At 36.4% G+C, this 17,420-nt stretch overlaps 1 protein-coding gene across 4 annotated transcripts in view; it reads left to right on the plus strand.

Annotated features, from left to right (window-relative positions):
* BEND6 (BEN domain containing 6) overlaps positions 1–16,957 on the plus strand; it is a 56,359-nt gene extending 39,402 nt beyond the window's left edge. Inside the window, exons 3-5 of one of the 4 annotated variants that reach the window (XM_002817029.6) lie at positions 4,311–4,531; positions 6,378–6,570; positions 7,592–7,725. In XM_002817029.6, the coding sequence (XP_002817075.1) occupies positions 4,311–4,531; positions 6,378–6,570; positions 7,592–7,719 (542 nt within the window). In that variant the 3' untranslated portion in view covers positions 7,720–7,725. Of the gene's footprint in view, positions 1–3,546; positions 3,597–3,636; positions 3,701–4,310; positions 4,532–6,377; positions 6,571–7,591; positions 7,726–15,202 lie in introns of those variants that run through there. The other 3 variants (XM_054557655.2, XM_054557656.2, XM_054557657.2) reach the window with 3 other exon arrangements.
* The last annotated feature ends 463 nt before the right edge of the window (positions 16,958–17,420 follow it).

Raw genomic sequence — 17,420 nt, forward strand, 5'->3', positions numbered from 1 at the left:
CTAAGTATAAAATAAATGGATAATATACTAAGAAAAGACTGCTACTTTCAACTAAAATGAAAATTTAAATTGTGTGTGTTTAAAATGTTATAAAATTAAAAGATAAACACTTTGAGAAAAATATTTGCAACTCAAGAAAAATAAAAGGTTAAAATGCTTAACATATAAGGGAGTTAATAATAAAGCCAAAACGTTCTGCTTATAATGTGCTAGGCACTCTTGTAACCACTTTACAAAAACCATTTAAGTTCTTATAAAATAGAAAAAGTACCAATATCCCATGCTCCAATAGATAATTGATAGAAGAAATTCTAGTAATCAATAAACAAATTATATTTAACTTCACAGTAATTAAATAATTGTAATTTAAAATGTACTAAGATTTTAACCTATCAAAAAAATGGAGATTGTTGTTACTGATTAACACCAGTTGTTGGTGGCACAGTGAAATGGCCAATTTCTTGTATTGCTAGTGGGAGTGTAAATTGGAAAAATCTTTCTAGAGAGCAATTCAGCAATATGAATTGAATCTCGAAAGCATTTATACCTCTTAATGCTATTATGCTCTCAGGAATTTATAGCATTGACATGATCAGAGGTGCATATGAAAATGTAAATGCAAGAAGGTTTATCAAAGCTTTGTTTGTAATAAAGAAAAATTGGGCCTAGCAAAGTGGCTCCCCACTGTAATCCCAGCGCTTTGGGAGGATCACTTGAGCCCAGGAGTTCAAGACCAGCCTGGGCAACATAGGGAGACTCCATTTCTACAAAAAATAAAAATATTAGCCGGGCACAGTGGTGCACACCTGTAGACCCAGCTACTTGGGAAACTGCGGTGGGAGGATTGTTTGAGCCCGGAAAGTCAAGGCCGTAGTAAGCTGTGATCATGCCACTCTACTCCAGACTGGGTAACAGCAGGGCTCTGTCTCAAAAAAAAAAAAAAAGAAAGAAAAGAAAAAGAAACATTGGAAGCAACCTAATTTCCAAGTGAGAAAAGGAGCATTTAAAGAAGTTACAGGACCAGGCGTGGTGGCTCACGCCTGTAATCCCAGCACTTTGGGAGGCCGAGGTGGGCAGATCACCTGAGGTGAGGAGTTCAAGACCAGCCTGGCCAACATGGTGAAAGCCCATCTCTACTAAAAATACAAAAATTAGCTGGCATGGTAGTGCACACCTGTAGTCCCAGCTACTTGGGAGGCTGAGGCCAAAGGATCGCTTGAACCTGGGAGGCAGAGGTTGCAGTGAGCCGAGATCAGGCCACTGCACTCAGCCTGGGTGGCAGAATGAGACTCTGTCTCAAAATAAGTAAATAAATAAATAAGTTACAGAACATGAATATATTGGATATTAGGGAAAATAGCCCATCGACAGATGAATGGATACATTAATTATGAAGTAATGAAATGTTAGCAATAAAAAGGAATGAATTATGGTACACACAACATGAATGTCTTAAAATATTATGCAGAGAAAAAAAGACAAAAAAGGAGAATATACTGTTTGAGTTAATTTATATGGAATTCTAGAACAAGTAAAATTTATCTACAGCTAAAGAAGTCAGATTAGTGGTTGCCTCTGAGGTAAGTCCAAGGATTGATTTAGACAGGATGTAAAGGAACATTCTAGGAGGATGGAAATGGTCTATATCTTGATTAGGTGTGTTTTAAATGGGTGCACCCATTTGTCAAACTCATCCCCTTTATCTATGTAATTTCTGCTCAGACTTCATGTAAGGTTTTGCCTTTAACTGTATGTAAATTAGGCCTTAAAAACTCATATTTTCCAAGATTTAGTAAAACAGGCAAAATATTCACCTTACCATTTTAATTGGAAAAAAAGAGCCATGATACAATGCAATGTATACAGCATGGTTCTAATTATGTAAAAGAAAATACATTAATAAAAATAGAGATACACAGGCAGAAATGACAAGAATGATGTATGCCAATGAACATGTACAAACATAATTTGAAAAAAATAGTAAATATTCTTGTAGTCCCACTTCATACCAAATTCCCTTTTTCTTCTTACATTCTAGATTTGGCCTTCTTTCAGTTCCTCATATGAAGGAGGTGCTATTCCTATGCCTCTAATGACCCCCTCATTCTCTACAGCAATTTCATCCCTGCTCAGCCTTAAGTTGTCAGATGAATCTTGACTTCCTCAGAGAAGCCCTGCTTGCCCCACCCAAGTCAAGCCCTCCCATTCCCCAGGCTGGGTCAAGCACCTTACGCTTCTTCTTTGTGGCGTTTAAGAATTGTGATTTTTTATTTTTTGCATATACCTCAAGTAAACCAAACTGCAAAGTTAAGGGCAGTGTCCTCCACACTGCCAAGAGTGCCTAATACTTCTGACACCAACTACACGTTCAGGAGTTTCCCAAAACCACCTTCATATTCAATAATTTGCTATAATAGAAAAACTCACAGAATATTTGTTATAAGGAAAGGATACAAATTAGAATCAGCCTAAGAAAGAGGGCAGAGTCTGGGAGGTTTCCACATATGTGAGGCTTTGGTTGTCTCAGGATGCCTTATGCCCATAGCCTCTATATGTGACAATACACATAAAGTATTGTCTATCCAGGAAGCTCACCAGAGCTCTACTGTCCAAACTTTTTATTGGAGATTCATAATGTAGGCATGATTGATCGGTTGATTGACTGCCTATGTGGTTGAACTCAGTCTTTAAATCATATGGTTGGCCTTTCTGGATTTCAAGCTGTGGCCAGCTGCCACCCTAAGGCTATTGCATGTGACTTGGCCCCCACCATGAGTCAGCTCATTAGCATAAACTATCAGGCATGGTCCCAGGAGCTCATGATGAGTGGCGAAGATACTCCTGTCAGTCAAGAAATTCCAAGGATTTAACAGTTACTTCCCAGGAACTGGGACAAAGGCCAGATCATTCTTTGAGCAGGGCAAAATTCTTGCTACACAGCCTGGTTTGTAAATAAGTCTCCCTTTCACTCTTCAGACTGTAAGCTCCAAAACGACATGGATCACATCCGGTTTTGCTCCCAGTTTTATCCCTCACACCTAGCCTAGTGGTTGGCAAATACTGAGAATCTGTGTAACACGGACTTGAGAGGCAGCCAGTCTAAATTTGAATCTTGTCTCTTCTCTTCATTAACTGTGTTTGACTCTGGACAAATTACTTAACTTCTTGTTGCCTAATTGACTTCATCGGGAAATGAGAGGTAAAGACAGTACCTATCTCAGAGAGTTGCAATGAGTATTGGATGAAAGAACATCAGTTAAGATCTCAGAATAGTGCCTAGTACAGAGAAAAAAAAACTAGATAAATGTTTAATATTATTAAATGCTCAATAAGTAATTACTGATGGAATAAGTGTCTGGTACATGAGAGGTGCTTAATAAATGTTTTTGAAAGAACAGAAAATAAGATTTTCTTCTTTAGTAGATTTTCCTTTAATATAGTACCAGATATACTGATTTGCACATCATTAATTATTCTAAAATTGTAGCTCAATAATATGCTTAAGAAAAGTACAAAAAAAGTTTCAGAGTTTTTTCACCTCTCCAGCAGGCTGTGCCCTCAACCGTATAGTGAGGAACTGAATTAGACAAGGTTCAAGATCTCTTCCAACTCCAACAACATGTTATTTGTCCTTAGGAAACAAACTAGATATAACAACAAAGAAGACCATTTTACATGGAGGCATGAAAACTTTGAATGTGTAAGTTTCCATTTGAAAAGAGGAACACAGAAAATATTCCATTGATTACCAAAATTCATCTTTAATATATCACAACACAGGTTTGAATTGTGGCAGTGCATTTTTAATAATTTGATGAAATTTGACTCCCTTGTAAACCATACACGAAGGTCATAGAAAATTTATTTTCATCTTTGAGAAATGGCTAGTTTTATCTTGGCACATAAACAGGCCTAATGTGAGCTTCTAGAAGGTGATTGATAATAGAATCAGTAATAGTTCCAAACAAGAGATTCAACTCAACACCTTCAAATAAAACCCCTAGCAACTAGAAAAAAAAGAATCAACTTTTAAAACATTCTTTTTAGTTACAAAGTAATGCATATACATTTAACTGCAATGACCAAATGTTTTTTAATTGCTTTATTATTATTAAGCAATTACTAAATTATTTAATAATAAAAGTAAATATGTTCCAAACACCTTACCTGCCATGTTTATTTTCCAAAGATAGCAAATGTTAACAGTCTGTTCTGCATATTTCTATGCACATACACTCAACAAAAGAATATGTACATATGCACCTATTATCAATGGTATTTGTAAAGTTTACTTTTTCTTGCCATTTTAGTGTTACCACAAGCAGTCACCCAGTTTGAAGAATTGGTTGGTATGGCCGAGGCTCTGCTTAAGGGTGGGGGAACCATGTCTACATCTGCATCCACCCTCTGGAGAGCAACAAACAACTCCTCGCCAGATTCATTTGCCTCAACATGCAGTAATTCTAATTCTAACTCCACTTCACCAGTTTCCTTAAAGCCTGAGGAAGAGCATCAGACTGATGAGAAACAGGTCAGTTGTAATACCCACCTTATTGTTCTTTGGAATATGGTTAAATAAAAAATTTAAATAAGGGTAGAAAATGATCATTGTTTTATCAGATAACTATTGGATAAAATAGTTTTATTCAATAGGAATATTACAATTCTTAAGTACCATAAAAAAGAGGCATAAGGTGGCCAGATGTGGTGGCTCACCCCTATAATCCCAGCACTTTGGGAGGCTGAGGCGGGCGGATCATGAGGTCAGATCGAGACCATCCTGGCTAACACAGTGAAATCCCCTCTCTACTAAAAATACAAAAAAAAAAAAATTAACCGGGCGTGGTGACGGGCACCTGTAGTCCCAGCTACTTGGGAGGCTGAGGCAGGAGAATGGCATGAACCCGGGAGGTGGAGCTTGCAGTGAGCCAAGATCGAGATAGCGCCACTGCACTCCAGCCTGGGTGACAGAGCGAGACTCCGTCTCAAAAAAAAAAAAAGAAGAGGCATAAGGCGCTTGACCTAGCCTGAGGAAAGGGAAGGCAGGGCTTGACTTAGGAGGGGCCAGAAGGTCTTCTCTGAGGAGGTCAAGATCAATCTGAGAACCAAAGGCAGAAAACTGTTGTCCTTTTATAATAAAAACTAATATTTGTGAAACAAATACCCAGTTTAGAAAATTAAAGCAAATTGGGTACAAAGATAAAGTTATTAAACTTTAAAATTCTTATACCAGTGACAGAAGGATACCTATGCATTCAGGATTATACAATTTTATGTCATTGAGAGGTAAATTTCAGCCTCAGCATGCTGGCTGAACACAATTCTTTTTCTGTTTTTATACTTAATCAAGACACAGATGCTAAAAAGACAGCAGTTTTGTTAGAATCAGGTAGCCTCAGTAAGTATACCATCAAAAATGATAAATATTAACTAACAATCTGACATTCAAAATATTTGAATCTTAGTGTATCACTTACCTATTGCTATGTAACACATTATCACAAATTTAGTGATTTCAAATGACCCAAATTTATTATCTTAGAGTTGTATAGATCAGAAGTCTGGTACAGGTCTCACTAGACTGAAGTCAAGGTGTTAGTAGGTGCATTTCTTTCTGAAAGCTCTGGGGCAGAATCTGTTTCCTGCTCATCCAGGCTGTGGTAGAATTCATTTTCTTGTGGTTGTAAGACTGAATTCCCCATTTTCTTGCTGGTTGTAAACTGAAGGCCATTCCCACTTCTAGAGGCAATCACATTCCTTGGTTCACAGCCCACTTCTGCCATGTTCAAAGTCAGCAGCAGCAAGTGAAGTCCCTCTCACACTTCAGATCTTTCCTCCCTCTTCTGTCTCTTTCTCCTGATCTACCCTTCTGCTTGCTTCTTCTGCTTTTAAGAACTCATGTGATTAGACTGGGCCCACCTAGGCAATCCAGGATAATCTCCCATCTCAAGGTACTTAACTGTAATCACATCTACAGAATTGTTTTTGCCCTGTGAGGCAACATGTTACAGGTTTCAGGGATTAGAATGTGACCTTTCAGAGGGCCATTATTCTGCCTACTACATTTACGATGAAGCACTGAGTATGGGACTAAGCCTGAAAGGACCAAATCCAGTTTACATGACAAGAATTTGTATACACCCTGTAACAAATACCTCATAAATATTGAAGAGTATCACAAAGATAACATTTAAATCTAATCCCTGACATGTAAAATATATATTAAATTAAAATGTAAAATATATATTAAAACATATATAATACCTTACCTTAAAAAATGTTGACATTGTTTTCTTTTATGCCTTAATTCAATTAGTAACGTATTTCTCCATATAGCACTTTCTTTTTCCAACTTCAGCTCTTTCTTATCTTTTTAGTTCCAGATTGAAAAATGGCAGATTGCCCGTTGTAACAAGAGCAAGCCTCAGAAGTTTATTAATGATTTAATGCAAGTACTTTACACAAATGAATACATGGCCACTCACAGCCTGACAGGGGCAAAATCCTCTACTTCAAGGGACAAAGCTGTAAAACCAGCTATGAATCAGAATGAAGTCCAAGAAATCATAGGTGATAATATGATTGCATTATATTGTCGTATGAATTTTAAATCATGTTACCACTCAAGGTCAAGATAGTCTTTCATGGTCCTTTTATTTTTTAAAGTTTATTTTTCTGGGAAAGAAAAATCTCAGGATAGTCTAAAGCTCTCATTAAATATGGGAAATTTTATAGAAAAACTTTACATTAACAATGGTTATTAAAATAAAACTAAGTTTTATATCACCAAAAAGTTTGAATTCATACAATTTATAGCTTTGGAAATGTAAATTTTCACAATCTTTTAAAGTAAAATTTCAATAACAATTTCTTCCTTGCTTTTGTTATATGTCTTATCTTTCATTCTAGAAAGATAAACGCTAATTTGACCATCCTATTTATGGTTTTTAAATTAATGAATCTCCTTAAATATAATCTAGATTATCCAATTAATTTTTTGGCAACATCTGACAAATGTAAGGATTCTCTGAATCCCAGCTCTATATATGTCATTTCTTAACATACAACAATGTCTATCTTCCTGAAACAAAAAACTGCTACTTGTAACAACTGCAGTGAAATTCTTTCCCTTGGCTCACACGTGCTGTTAGACTGACTTTAAAAGTTAGAGAACATGGCTGGGCATGGTGGCTTATGCCTGTAATCCCAATGGTTTGGGAGGCTGAGGCAGACAGATACAGAAAAAGATCGGTCAGAGTTTAGTTGTTTCAATTCATGTTGGAAATGGATAAAAATACATTCCTAACATTTTAGAGCAAGAGGACTTAGAGTTTAAAGCAAGTAGGAGGATTAAAGTTAATCGATACCATAGGATCTCAGTTGATAACATAGACCTTCTGATATCTCCTGCTTTATGTAGAAAAACCTGCCTATATATTCATCTTTTTAAGTAGCTCATGGGTGTTTGGGCTACTTTTGTAAAATGGAAACAAAATTATAATGTAGAATACTTGATGTTTTGCCTCAGTTCATACCCTAAGATGCAAAGGACTCATGAAGTTTCTCGTGTGTCACTATTGGTTTTTTACAGGAGTAACAAAACAATTATTTCCCAATACGGATGATGTTTCAATTAGGAGAATGATAGGGCAAAAGCTAAACAACTGTACCAAGAAGCCAAATTTAAGCAAAAATCTTAACTCTCAGGATATTAAATAGATCCTTTTGGTAAGTCTTTTAAATCTTCAGTCCTTTCAATGTGGCAAGAAAATGTTGTAATACTTTTATTTTATTGGAATAGCATTTTCCAATCACTCTACTAGAAAGTACTAGTGACCTGTGAAAGGCTAATAGGTATTCCTGGTGAAAAAAGGGGAGAACTGGGAGCGGGGTTTGAATTGGAAAATACTGGGTTCAGTTTTTCTTCCTCAGAACCTCTCAGATATTTTGATACCCTTTTAACATGCTCATGTGCACCAGAAATCTCTAAGAAAGGGATATAGTATGTAGTGTTTTCCAAATGTGTTTTACTGAGGAAATTTTTTCACAGAAATCCTGTTAACTTGGTGGGGATAGAAAGGAGCCAAAGGAAGGACACATGACAGTTTAAGAAGTATTTCTCTCTAGGACAGAGGAGATTTAGACCCTTGGGAAATCTGAAGTGCATCGATGAGACTGAACTTACAGCTCTAACAGTGGTCTGACAATTGCGCAAACTATTGGCTGAAGTGTGCAGCGTTCTCCACCATCCTACATGTTGCTTCTCATGGTCTTTAAATTTTTCAATTAGTTGTTATTGTTTAATAAGGATTTTTACCAAGATGCATGTCCTATACTAAGAAAAAGAATAATTTTTTTAGTGAGAGTTCTAAAGTAAATAGACTTTCTAGTCAGGCCTTGATCCAGGCAAAACTGTGAAGTGGAATTTTGCCACCCACTGTCCTGGCTAGCTCACTTTTACTTACCCCTCCTCTCTCTCTACTATTTCGATGGAAAATATGTGAAACCATGTGTATGATTGTGTTAACATTTTCATTGACTAATAGAGGCATGTGGGTAACACATGAGGGTAGGGCCCACCACGGATATTCCTTTTTTCTTTCCATTTTCCTTCCACTTCTATCTTTGACTTGTACTTTGCCTGTCTTCTGCCTAATACCAGCCACTTTTGAGACCATTTTACTTGACTTCATTTCTTCTGACCATGTTTTAAATGAGATGTGGAACTGAATGTAATGCAGTAATCCCCTGCCCCAAACGCCCTACACGTTACTGACTACCACTCCCATCCTCCCCCAAGAGTCCCTTATCTATTTTGCTACACAACTAAGACCAGCTCTGTCGAGAGTCAACAATGTCTGTCTTCCTGAAACAAAAACATAAACAAATCAAGAAACTACTACTTGTAACAACTGCAGTGAAATTCTTTCCCTTGGCTCACACATCCTGTTAGACTGACTTTAAAAGTTAGAGAACGTGGCTGGGCATGGTGGCTCACGCCTGTAGTCCCAATGGTTTGGGAGGCTGAGGCAGACAGATACTTGAGCCCAGGAGTTCGAGACCAGCCTGGCCAACATGGCAAGACCCCGTCTTTATAAAATACGGAAGAAAAAAAATTAGCCCGGCGTGGTAGTGCACACCTGTAGTCCCAGTAACCCAGGAGCCTGAGGTGGGAGGATAGCGAGGTGGAGGCTACAGTGAGCTGTGATGGTGCCACTGCACTCCAGCCTGGGGGACAGAGTGAGACCTTGTTTCCAAAAAAAGAAGTTATAAAAGATAAGGTTACCTGTATCTTTTTTCTCCAAGCGATTATAAATTTCAGTAGATTGTGACCTCACAACTTTTTAATTATTAGATAATTGCTTAAATATGCCCTTAGTACTTCCCATTTTGGCATGAGGTTACCCACCCAGTTACCTTGATGTATAATGACCAAGTTCTCTATTTTTTTTTTTTTTTTGAAACAGAGTTCTCACTTTGTTGCCCAGGCTGGTTTTGAACTCATGAGCTCAAGCAATCCTCCCACCTTGAACTCCTCAAGTGTCAGAAAGCACTCCACCCAGCAACTAAGTTCCTTGTCTTTTCTTTTTTTATTTTTTATTTTTGAAACGGAGTCTTGCTTTGTAGCCCAGGCTGTAGTGCGGTGGCGCGATCTCTGCTCACTGCAACCTCCACCTCCTGGGTTCAAGCAATCCTCCCACCTCAGCCTCCCGAGCAGCTGGGACTACAGGCCCGCGCCACCACACACAGCTAATTTGTGTATTTTTAGTAGAGACGGGGGTTTCACCATGTTGGCCAGGCTGGTCTCGAACTCCTGACCTCAAGTGATCTGCCCACCTCAGCCTCCCAAAGTGCTGGGATTACAGGCGTGAGCCACCGTGACCGGCAATTTCCTTTTCTAAATGGTATGTTACCAGACCTCCAAGTCAAGTGGCTATCTTTTGGGTCACACTTATATTTCAGAGGTCTGTAAAGCATTTTAATATCCTAAACTCTTGTTTTGTTTAATATTTCTGACTTCCAAGGATAGGCACAAAACTCATCTCTGACTATATCAGCCAGCAGAATGTTAAAGAAGTGAAAGTTAAGAGATTTTTTATATCAGTTTTGCTTGTACTTAACAATAGAAGTGTTATTAAATCTGCTAGCTATGGCATTAATTAAAATTGAAACAAGGAACAGACATTTTGCTATGAACCTTGTGCCTTTTGGACCGGAGCCTGGCTTAATAGTGCCAGGTTGATTAGACTGGAAATGCATGTATTTTGAATCGTAATGGAGATTAGCTAGAATGGAATTTTTTAAATTTGCAAATATCTTTCATTTTAAGTATGGTCGAATTCAAATTATTGCAAAAAGGACTGAGGAAAATATGCTGGAAAAGACAGGGTCATGTAAGACCTAATTTGGGCATGCTTGATGAATTAATCAGATATAGCACCATCTAGTGGAATACTGTTATATTTTTCTATTCTCAGTCATTTAACTCACAGGAGCCTATGGCCCTGCCCTGCCACCAAAAATATTCTGTGAAAAAATTACTTTTCTAGCATGGTCCCTGTGGTAGACCGTGCCCTCCACTCAGTCCTGAGCTCAGGTTGTCACTGGTGGCTTAGATTGAAAAGGGTAACAATTTCCCAGCTATGGCTCAGGTCTGTGAGGGTAATGCCTAAATTCCTCCCTTTTTTTCATATATTCTTTCTTATTCCTGTGGCTGCCCTAAAGTTGCCTGTAGCTCTCACATGCCAAGAGCTTGATTTTTTCCAGCCTGTCTCCATTTTTTACTTCTTTCTTGCAGGCATTGAAGAAAAATGTGTTTATAAGATTTACAGAATATTAGGCTATCACCTCTATAACATCCAACTAAGTGACCAAACAGCCTTCTCCTGAAATTTCCAAAGCGGCCTCAGGGTATATAATCTCTGGCGTAATGTTACATAACATATATTATAACTTATAGGTGATCTAATACAGTGGTGCTAAAATGGTGGGGGGTGTGGGTGGAGAGGGAGGTGTGATTTAGCCACCTTCCTCCAGCACAGGGTATTTAGGAATGTCTGGAGATATTTTTGATTGTCAAAACTGGTGGTACTTCTGGCATCCAGTGGTCAGAGGCCAGGGATGCCGCTAAACATCGTTGTTGAATTTGGCTTGCTAGTATTTTGTTGAAGATTTTTGTATCTGACTCATCAGTGATGCTGGCCTGTAGTTTTGTTTTTTTGTTGTGCCCTTCTCTGGTTTTGGTGTCATGGAAATACTACTTTGTAGAATGAGTTTGGAAGTATTCCCTCCTCTTCAATTTTTCTTTTTTTCTTTTTCTTTTTTAAGAACTAGAGCAGAATTGGTATTACTGTCTGTTCAAATGTTTGTAGATTCAGGAGTGAAGCCATCAGGTACTGGGCTTTTCTTTGATGGAAGACTTTTTATTATAATTTTGATCTTGTTATTCCCTATTGATTTGTTGAGGTTTTCTATTCATGGTTCAATCTTGCTAGGTTGTATGTGTCCAGGAATTTAACCATTTCTTCTAGGTTTTCCAATTTGTTGGCAAAGAGTTTTTCATAATACTCTCTAATGAGTCTTTGTATTTGTGTGGTCTCAGTTATTATGTCTCCTTTTCCATTTCTCATTTTATTTATTTGGCCTTCTCTTTGTTATTTCTTAGTCTGGCTAATGGTTTGCTGATTTTCTTTGTCTTCTAAAAACACCAGCTTTTTCTTTCATTGATCTGGTTTTTTAATCTCAGTTTTGTTCTTTTGTTTTGTTTTTTTGGCTCTGATCTTTATTATCTCTTTCCTTCTACTAAGTTTAGGTTCCGTTTGTTCCTGCTTTTCTAGTTCTTTGAGGTACACCGTTAGGTTGTTTATTTGAAGTCTTTCTACTTTGATATAGGTGTTTCTTGCTACAAACTTCCATCTTAGTACTGCTTTTGCTGTATAGTATAGATTTGGGAATGTTCTATCTCCATTTACATTTGTTTCAATAAATTTTATACTTTTCTTCTTAATTACTTCATTGGTCATTCATGAGCTTGTTATTTAATTTCCATGTGTTTGTGCATTTTCGGAGACCCTCAGGTTATCAGTTTCTAGTGTCATTCCATTGTGGTCATAAAAAAATACTTGATATGATTTCTACTGTTTTGAATTTATTGAGACTTGTTTTGTGGCCTAGATATAGCCTATTCTGGAGAACGTGCCATGTGTTAATGAAAACAATGTGTATTTTATAACAGTTGAGTGAAATATTCTGTGAATATCAGTTTGGCCTGTGTGATCTATTGTGTACTTTAACTCCAGCGTTTCCTTGTCAATTTTCTGTCTGGAGGATCTGTCCATTATTGAGAGTGAGGTGTTGAAGTTCCTCAGTATTATTATATTGCAGTCTGTCTCTCCCTTTAGATCTATCAATGTTTGCTTTATATACTTGGGAGCTCTTGTGTTGTGTGCATAGACATTTTTAACTATTATAGCCTCTTGCCGAAATGACTTCCTTATTATTATAAGTGACTTCCTGTGTCTCTTTTTACAGTCTTTGACTTGTACCTATTTTACCTGATATAACTAATTCTGCTCTTTTTTGGTTCCCAGTTGCAAAGCATATCTATTTCTACACCTTCACTTTCAATCGATGTGTGTCTTTATAGGTGAAGTGGCTTTCTCATAGGCAACATGTAGTTGGGTCTTGTTTCTTTGCCATTCAGCCATCCTATACCTTTTAATTGGAAAACTGAGTCCATTTACATTCAATGTTACTATTTTTCTTTGAGGCAAAGTCTCACTCTCGTCCAGGCAGTGGTGTGATCATGGCTCACTGCAGCCTCAACTTCTTGGGCTCCAGCGATCTTCCTACCACAGCCTTCTGAGTAGCTAGGACTATAGGCACATGCCACCACACCTAGCTAGTAAGCTAGGATCTCACTATGTTACCTAGGCTCAGTGTTATCATTGATCAGGACTTACTACTGCTATTTTGTAGCTTGTATATTTTCTAACTCCTCTCTTTCTTTCTTCCTTTTGTACTGTCTTCCTTTGTGGTTAAATGATTTTCTCTGGTAATATGTTGCAATTTGTTGCTTTTTATTTTTAGTGAATCTATTAAAGGTTTTTGCATTGTGGTTACTATGAAGCTTATAAAAATATACACGTAAGAAGTTATTTTTAAAAGATGATGATTTTTATTACAAAGAAGTTTTAAATAAAACTTTATAAAGGGGTTTCTTAGGTCTACGGTTTAATTGCATTCACCCCACATTTTGACTTTATGTTGTCTCATTGACATGTTTTTATATTGCTGTAGATATTATTGTTTTGATAGATCTGTCTTTTGAGCTTTGTAGTGGTGTTATGAGTGGATTGTAAACAACAATTACAGTTTTAGATAATTTTAGGTTTGTTTGTATACTTAATTTTACCAGTGGGTTTTATACCTTCAGATGTTTTGTTCTTGCACATTAGCATTTTTGTCTTTCAGACTAAAGAGCTCTCTTTAGATTTCTTATAAGATGAGACTGTTGGTGGTGAATTCTCTCAGCTTTTGTTTCTCTGGGAAAGATTTTATATATCCTTCACATTTAGAAGATAACTCTGCTGGATACAGTATTTTTGGATGACAGGTTTTTTTTTTTTCCTTTGAGCACTTTGAAAATGTTGTTTCACTGCTTTCTGGCCTGTGTGGTTTCTGTTGAGAAGTCTATTGCCAGGTGAATTTGAATTCCTTTATATGTTAGTTGCTTCTTTTCTCTGGCTGCTCTTAGAATCCTGCTTTGTCCCTGATGTTTGAGAATTTGTTACATGCTTTTGGGTAGTCTTATTTGAGTTGAATGTGTTTGGTGTTCTCTGACCTTCCTGTACCTGGATATTTAGCTCTTCGTCAAGTTTTGGAAAGTTTTCTGTTACTGTTTTTTAAAAAGTGCTTTCTACTCCTTGCTCTTGTGTGATTCCCTCTTGAATAATAATAATTCTTAGATTTGGTCTTTTGAGTTAATTGTCTGTATCTTGGAGGTGACCTTCATTCCTCTCATTCTTGTTTCTTTTTGCTCCTCTGACTGTATATTTTCAAAAAGCCTGTCTTTGATTTCACAGGTTATTTTCTCCACTTAATCCATTCTGCTGTTGAGAGCCTCTAATGAATTTTTCAGTTCAAATGTATTTCTCAATTCCAAGGTTTCTGTTTGATTTTTAAAATTACTCCTATCTCTTTGTTAAATATCTCTGATAAATTTATGAATTGTTTTTCTGTTTTCTGGGAGGTCACATAGTTTCACTAAAACTGCTATTTTGAATTCTTGGTCAGAGAGTTCATATATCACCATCTCACTAAGGTCAGTCACTGATTTCTCGCTTCGTCTGTATGAAGAGGTCATTGTTTCCTGTTTGCTATTATTTCTTGTGGATCTACATCTATGACTTTGCATTGAAAGGCTAGTTATTTATTTCTGTCTTTTTGGTCTGATTTGTTTTGGTTTTTATTGGATATGTTTGCTTATTTGTAGTATACTACTTGATTTTCTCTTTTTTCCCAACTAGGTCACTGCCTCCTTTTTGGCACTAACTGGTGCCTTAAGCCCAAGTTTGCCTCAGTTCTAGCCAACAATCGGAGAGCTGCCTGACCTGAATGGGGGATGTCCCAAAGAGGATATCCTGGTTATATGAAAAGGCTGGCTAGGGATCCATGCTCAGGGGACCTGTGGAACACACCTCTTACAGTGTAGTGCTGCTGAACAGGCACTCTGATTTGGTCCCTCAAGATGATGAGGAAGCTCACTGTCCACCTTGATCTCACTTTTTGCAGTGTAGAAACTGTGAGTCAGAAAGAAATTTTCCTTGTGCTTGATGCTGGGGATATTAGGGGAGAGGATTATTATGGATAAGGAAGCCTGAATCTCTTACCATCTGCTTGGAGCTTTTTATTTTTATTTTTTAACTTCTCTGTGGCCTGGGAAACTGTTTCATCCTCTTATTTGAGTTCTGGGATATTTCTGGTGAAAATCTTGGCACTGTATGTTTGTTTTTGGTTTTCTGTGATAGGGAGTGAAGTCAGCTTGCTTCTACACTGCTATTTTGGAACCAGAGTCCCTCAACAATTTGTATTTTTAATACAAATTTGTAGTAGATACAAAAACAAATAACTCATACAACTGTTAAAATACTATGAGAATGTTAACATAAATTTGTATTTCTTTGAAATTTGCTTTTTGTAGGTATTACAGGTATCTGAAACAAAGCACCTTCAATTCTAAATCTAGCACTGGATTTTGTTGGCGAATCTGCAGCCTTCCTGGCAGTGAGAAAGACAGACATTTGCAGTGACAGGCTGTAAGACATATGTAACATTGCTGAGCTCTCCTAAGGGACCAAGAAGCTTTCTGAAGAAGCTGCATGTAGATTCCACCCTCAGTACTAGTGATGCATCAAACCAGAGAATTTCTGCCAGTCAAATAAGCATGCAATACGGTTTCTTTGGAAATAAGCATTTCCCAATCCCCAAATACCCCTCTGTACAGTTAATCTAACAGGATAGTCAGAGCTCTTATCATAGCAGCCAAAACTTCAGCCCATAGGTTAGTCATTGTCCTAACCAATCATTGTACATTGATTATTACCAGTGACTTCCCATTATAGTTTTTGGATCTTTAGCATAAGTACATGTTTGCAAAAGTAAACAGTGAAATAATTAATGTTGGCAAATATGAGAACAACAAAGTCAGCCCAAAATCTGATAATCATGTCTAACCAAGTAATAATGTTTTAGCAATAAAATTACAGGATTATTCTGTTATCTAAAAATTTATAAAATAGGAATATGAAAAAAATGACAACAGCAAGATGTTTTATTTTAATATTAAACAATTCCACCACACTTCTGAAAAATAAACCTAAGTTTTTGTGATTGTTAAAACAATGCATCAATTTTCAGGGAAATCTTTTTGTTTGTTTATTTACCAGACATGTTCTAACTTTGTATTGCCCAAAGTATATTAAATACAGATGTATAATATAAAGCATCAATATCACCTAACACATCGTATATAAGATATAACATGATAGATAGTTGGTTGATTACATTGCTATACTGCTCAGTTTTAACTGGTTTATTTTTATTGTAGCAGAAGAAAAATGAACTGAAAAAAAATATGGGTTTGATAATCACACACATGAAAGTACCATTTTGTAACTCAACAAAAGATAAAACATACTTCATCAAAAGGCTTCTCGCTTGGTGTCAGGTTGTCACATGTGACCACTCTGCAATGCGAAGCCATACTTCTTCAGTGCACAAAGTCATGTTTAAACTTGAAAAAGAGGATGCTACAGTAGTTTCAAAGTTCAGTGTTGTGGACCCAGGAAATTTTCCATAAGTCTTGCTTGATACCAATGTGATTGTACAAAATAAATGTTCTTAAGGAAACAACTTATGTGACATTTGCTACCTTTACGTAAACATAAATAAATCCCATTGAAAAGATAAAACTTATTTTCTTGTTTCTTTATTAATCCATAAAAATTAGGGAAATATTTTTTTCTAGGCTGATAGCTTTTTCACTCATCCATTAAGGCATTACCATTACAATTTGACTATGTAGCTCTGACTCATTTTTCTCGTAAAGAGCCATGCTATGTAGAATATATAGACAACGTCCAGGAAAGTAAATACATTTAATATTTTTATTGAAAAAGGATAATCTTACTAAGATGTATGCTATTTGCTTTATTAAAAATGCTACTTGATAATGTAACTTTTGCCTACTAAAGGTAAATAAAATTACTTTTGCAAAACATAACTGTATTATTCAACTGGAACTTGTATGGTCTTTTCTTATATATTTTGAAATATGTTGATATCTTTATAGATAATGGAATAAATGTATTTTTTATTCATCTTTGTAAATTGGTTCTAAATGAGTTACAAAATAAGAAAACTAATAAAACTGAAGAGAGTGCCCAGCAAGCAATTCAAATACATGTATGTGTCTATATATATATATATTATGTATTCACATGTATAATACTTAAGAATATGGTTAAAGCAGAATCTTTAATAAGTAGGGAAAGGAAGTTTTATTCAATGATACTGAGACAACTAATAAATGGAAAACATTGTTATGTTCCTACTTCAAATCATATTACATAGAAACTTTCAGGTGAATGAAAAGCAAAAAATGGACTCAGATGAAAAAATTTTAAATACAAGAATATTTTTATGTTCTCTGAATAAGAAATACATTTTCAATACAAAGTTAGTTCAGCCAAAATGCCAAAGAAAAAACTTACTAACACGAGTTCCCACATGTGTGTTCTGTGATTTTCCTACCCAGAGGTGATCATTCCACTAAAAACTTTACCCTGTGCTGGATATATGACATGGTCAGCATTCTCGCTAGTTCTGTGACATCATCCTTCTTGCGAATGTTTTCATGA

This window comes from Pongo abelii, chromosome 5 (assembly GCF_028885655.2).
Source record: "Pongo abelii isolate AG06213 chromosome 5, NHGRI_mPonAbe1-v2.0_pri, whole genome shotgun sequence".
Lineage (NCBI taxonomy): Eukaryota > Metazoa > Chordata > Mammalia > Primates > Hominidae > Pongo > Pongo abelii.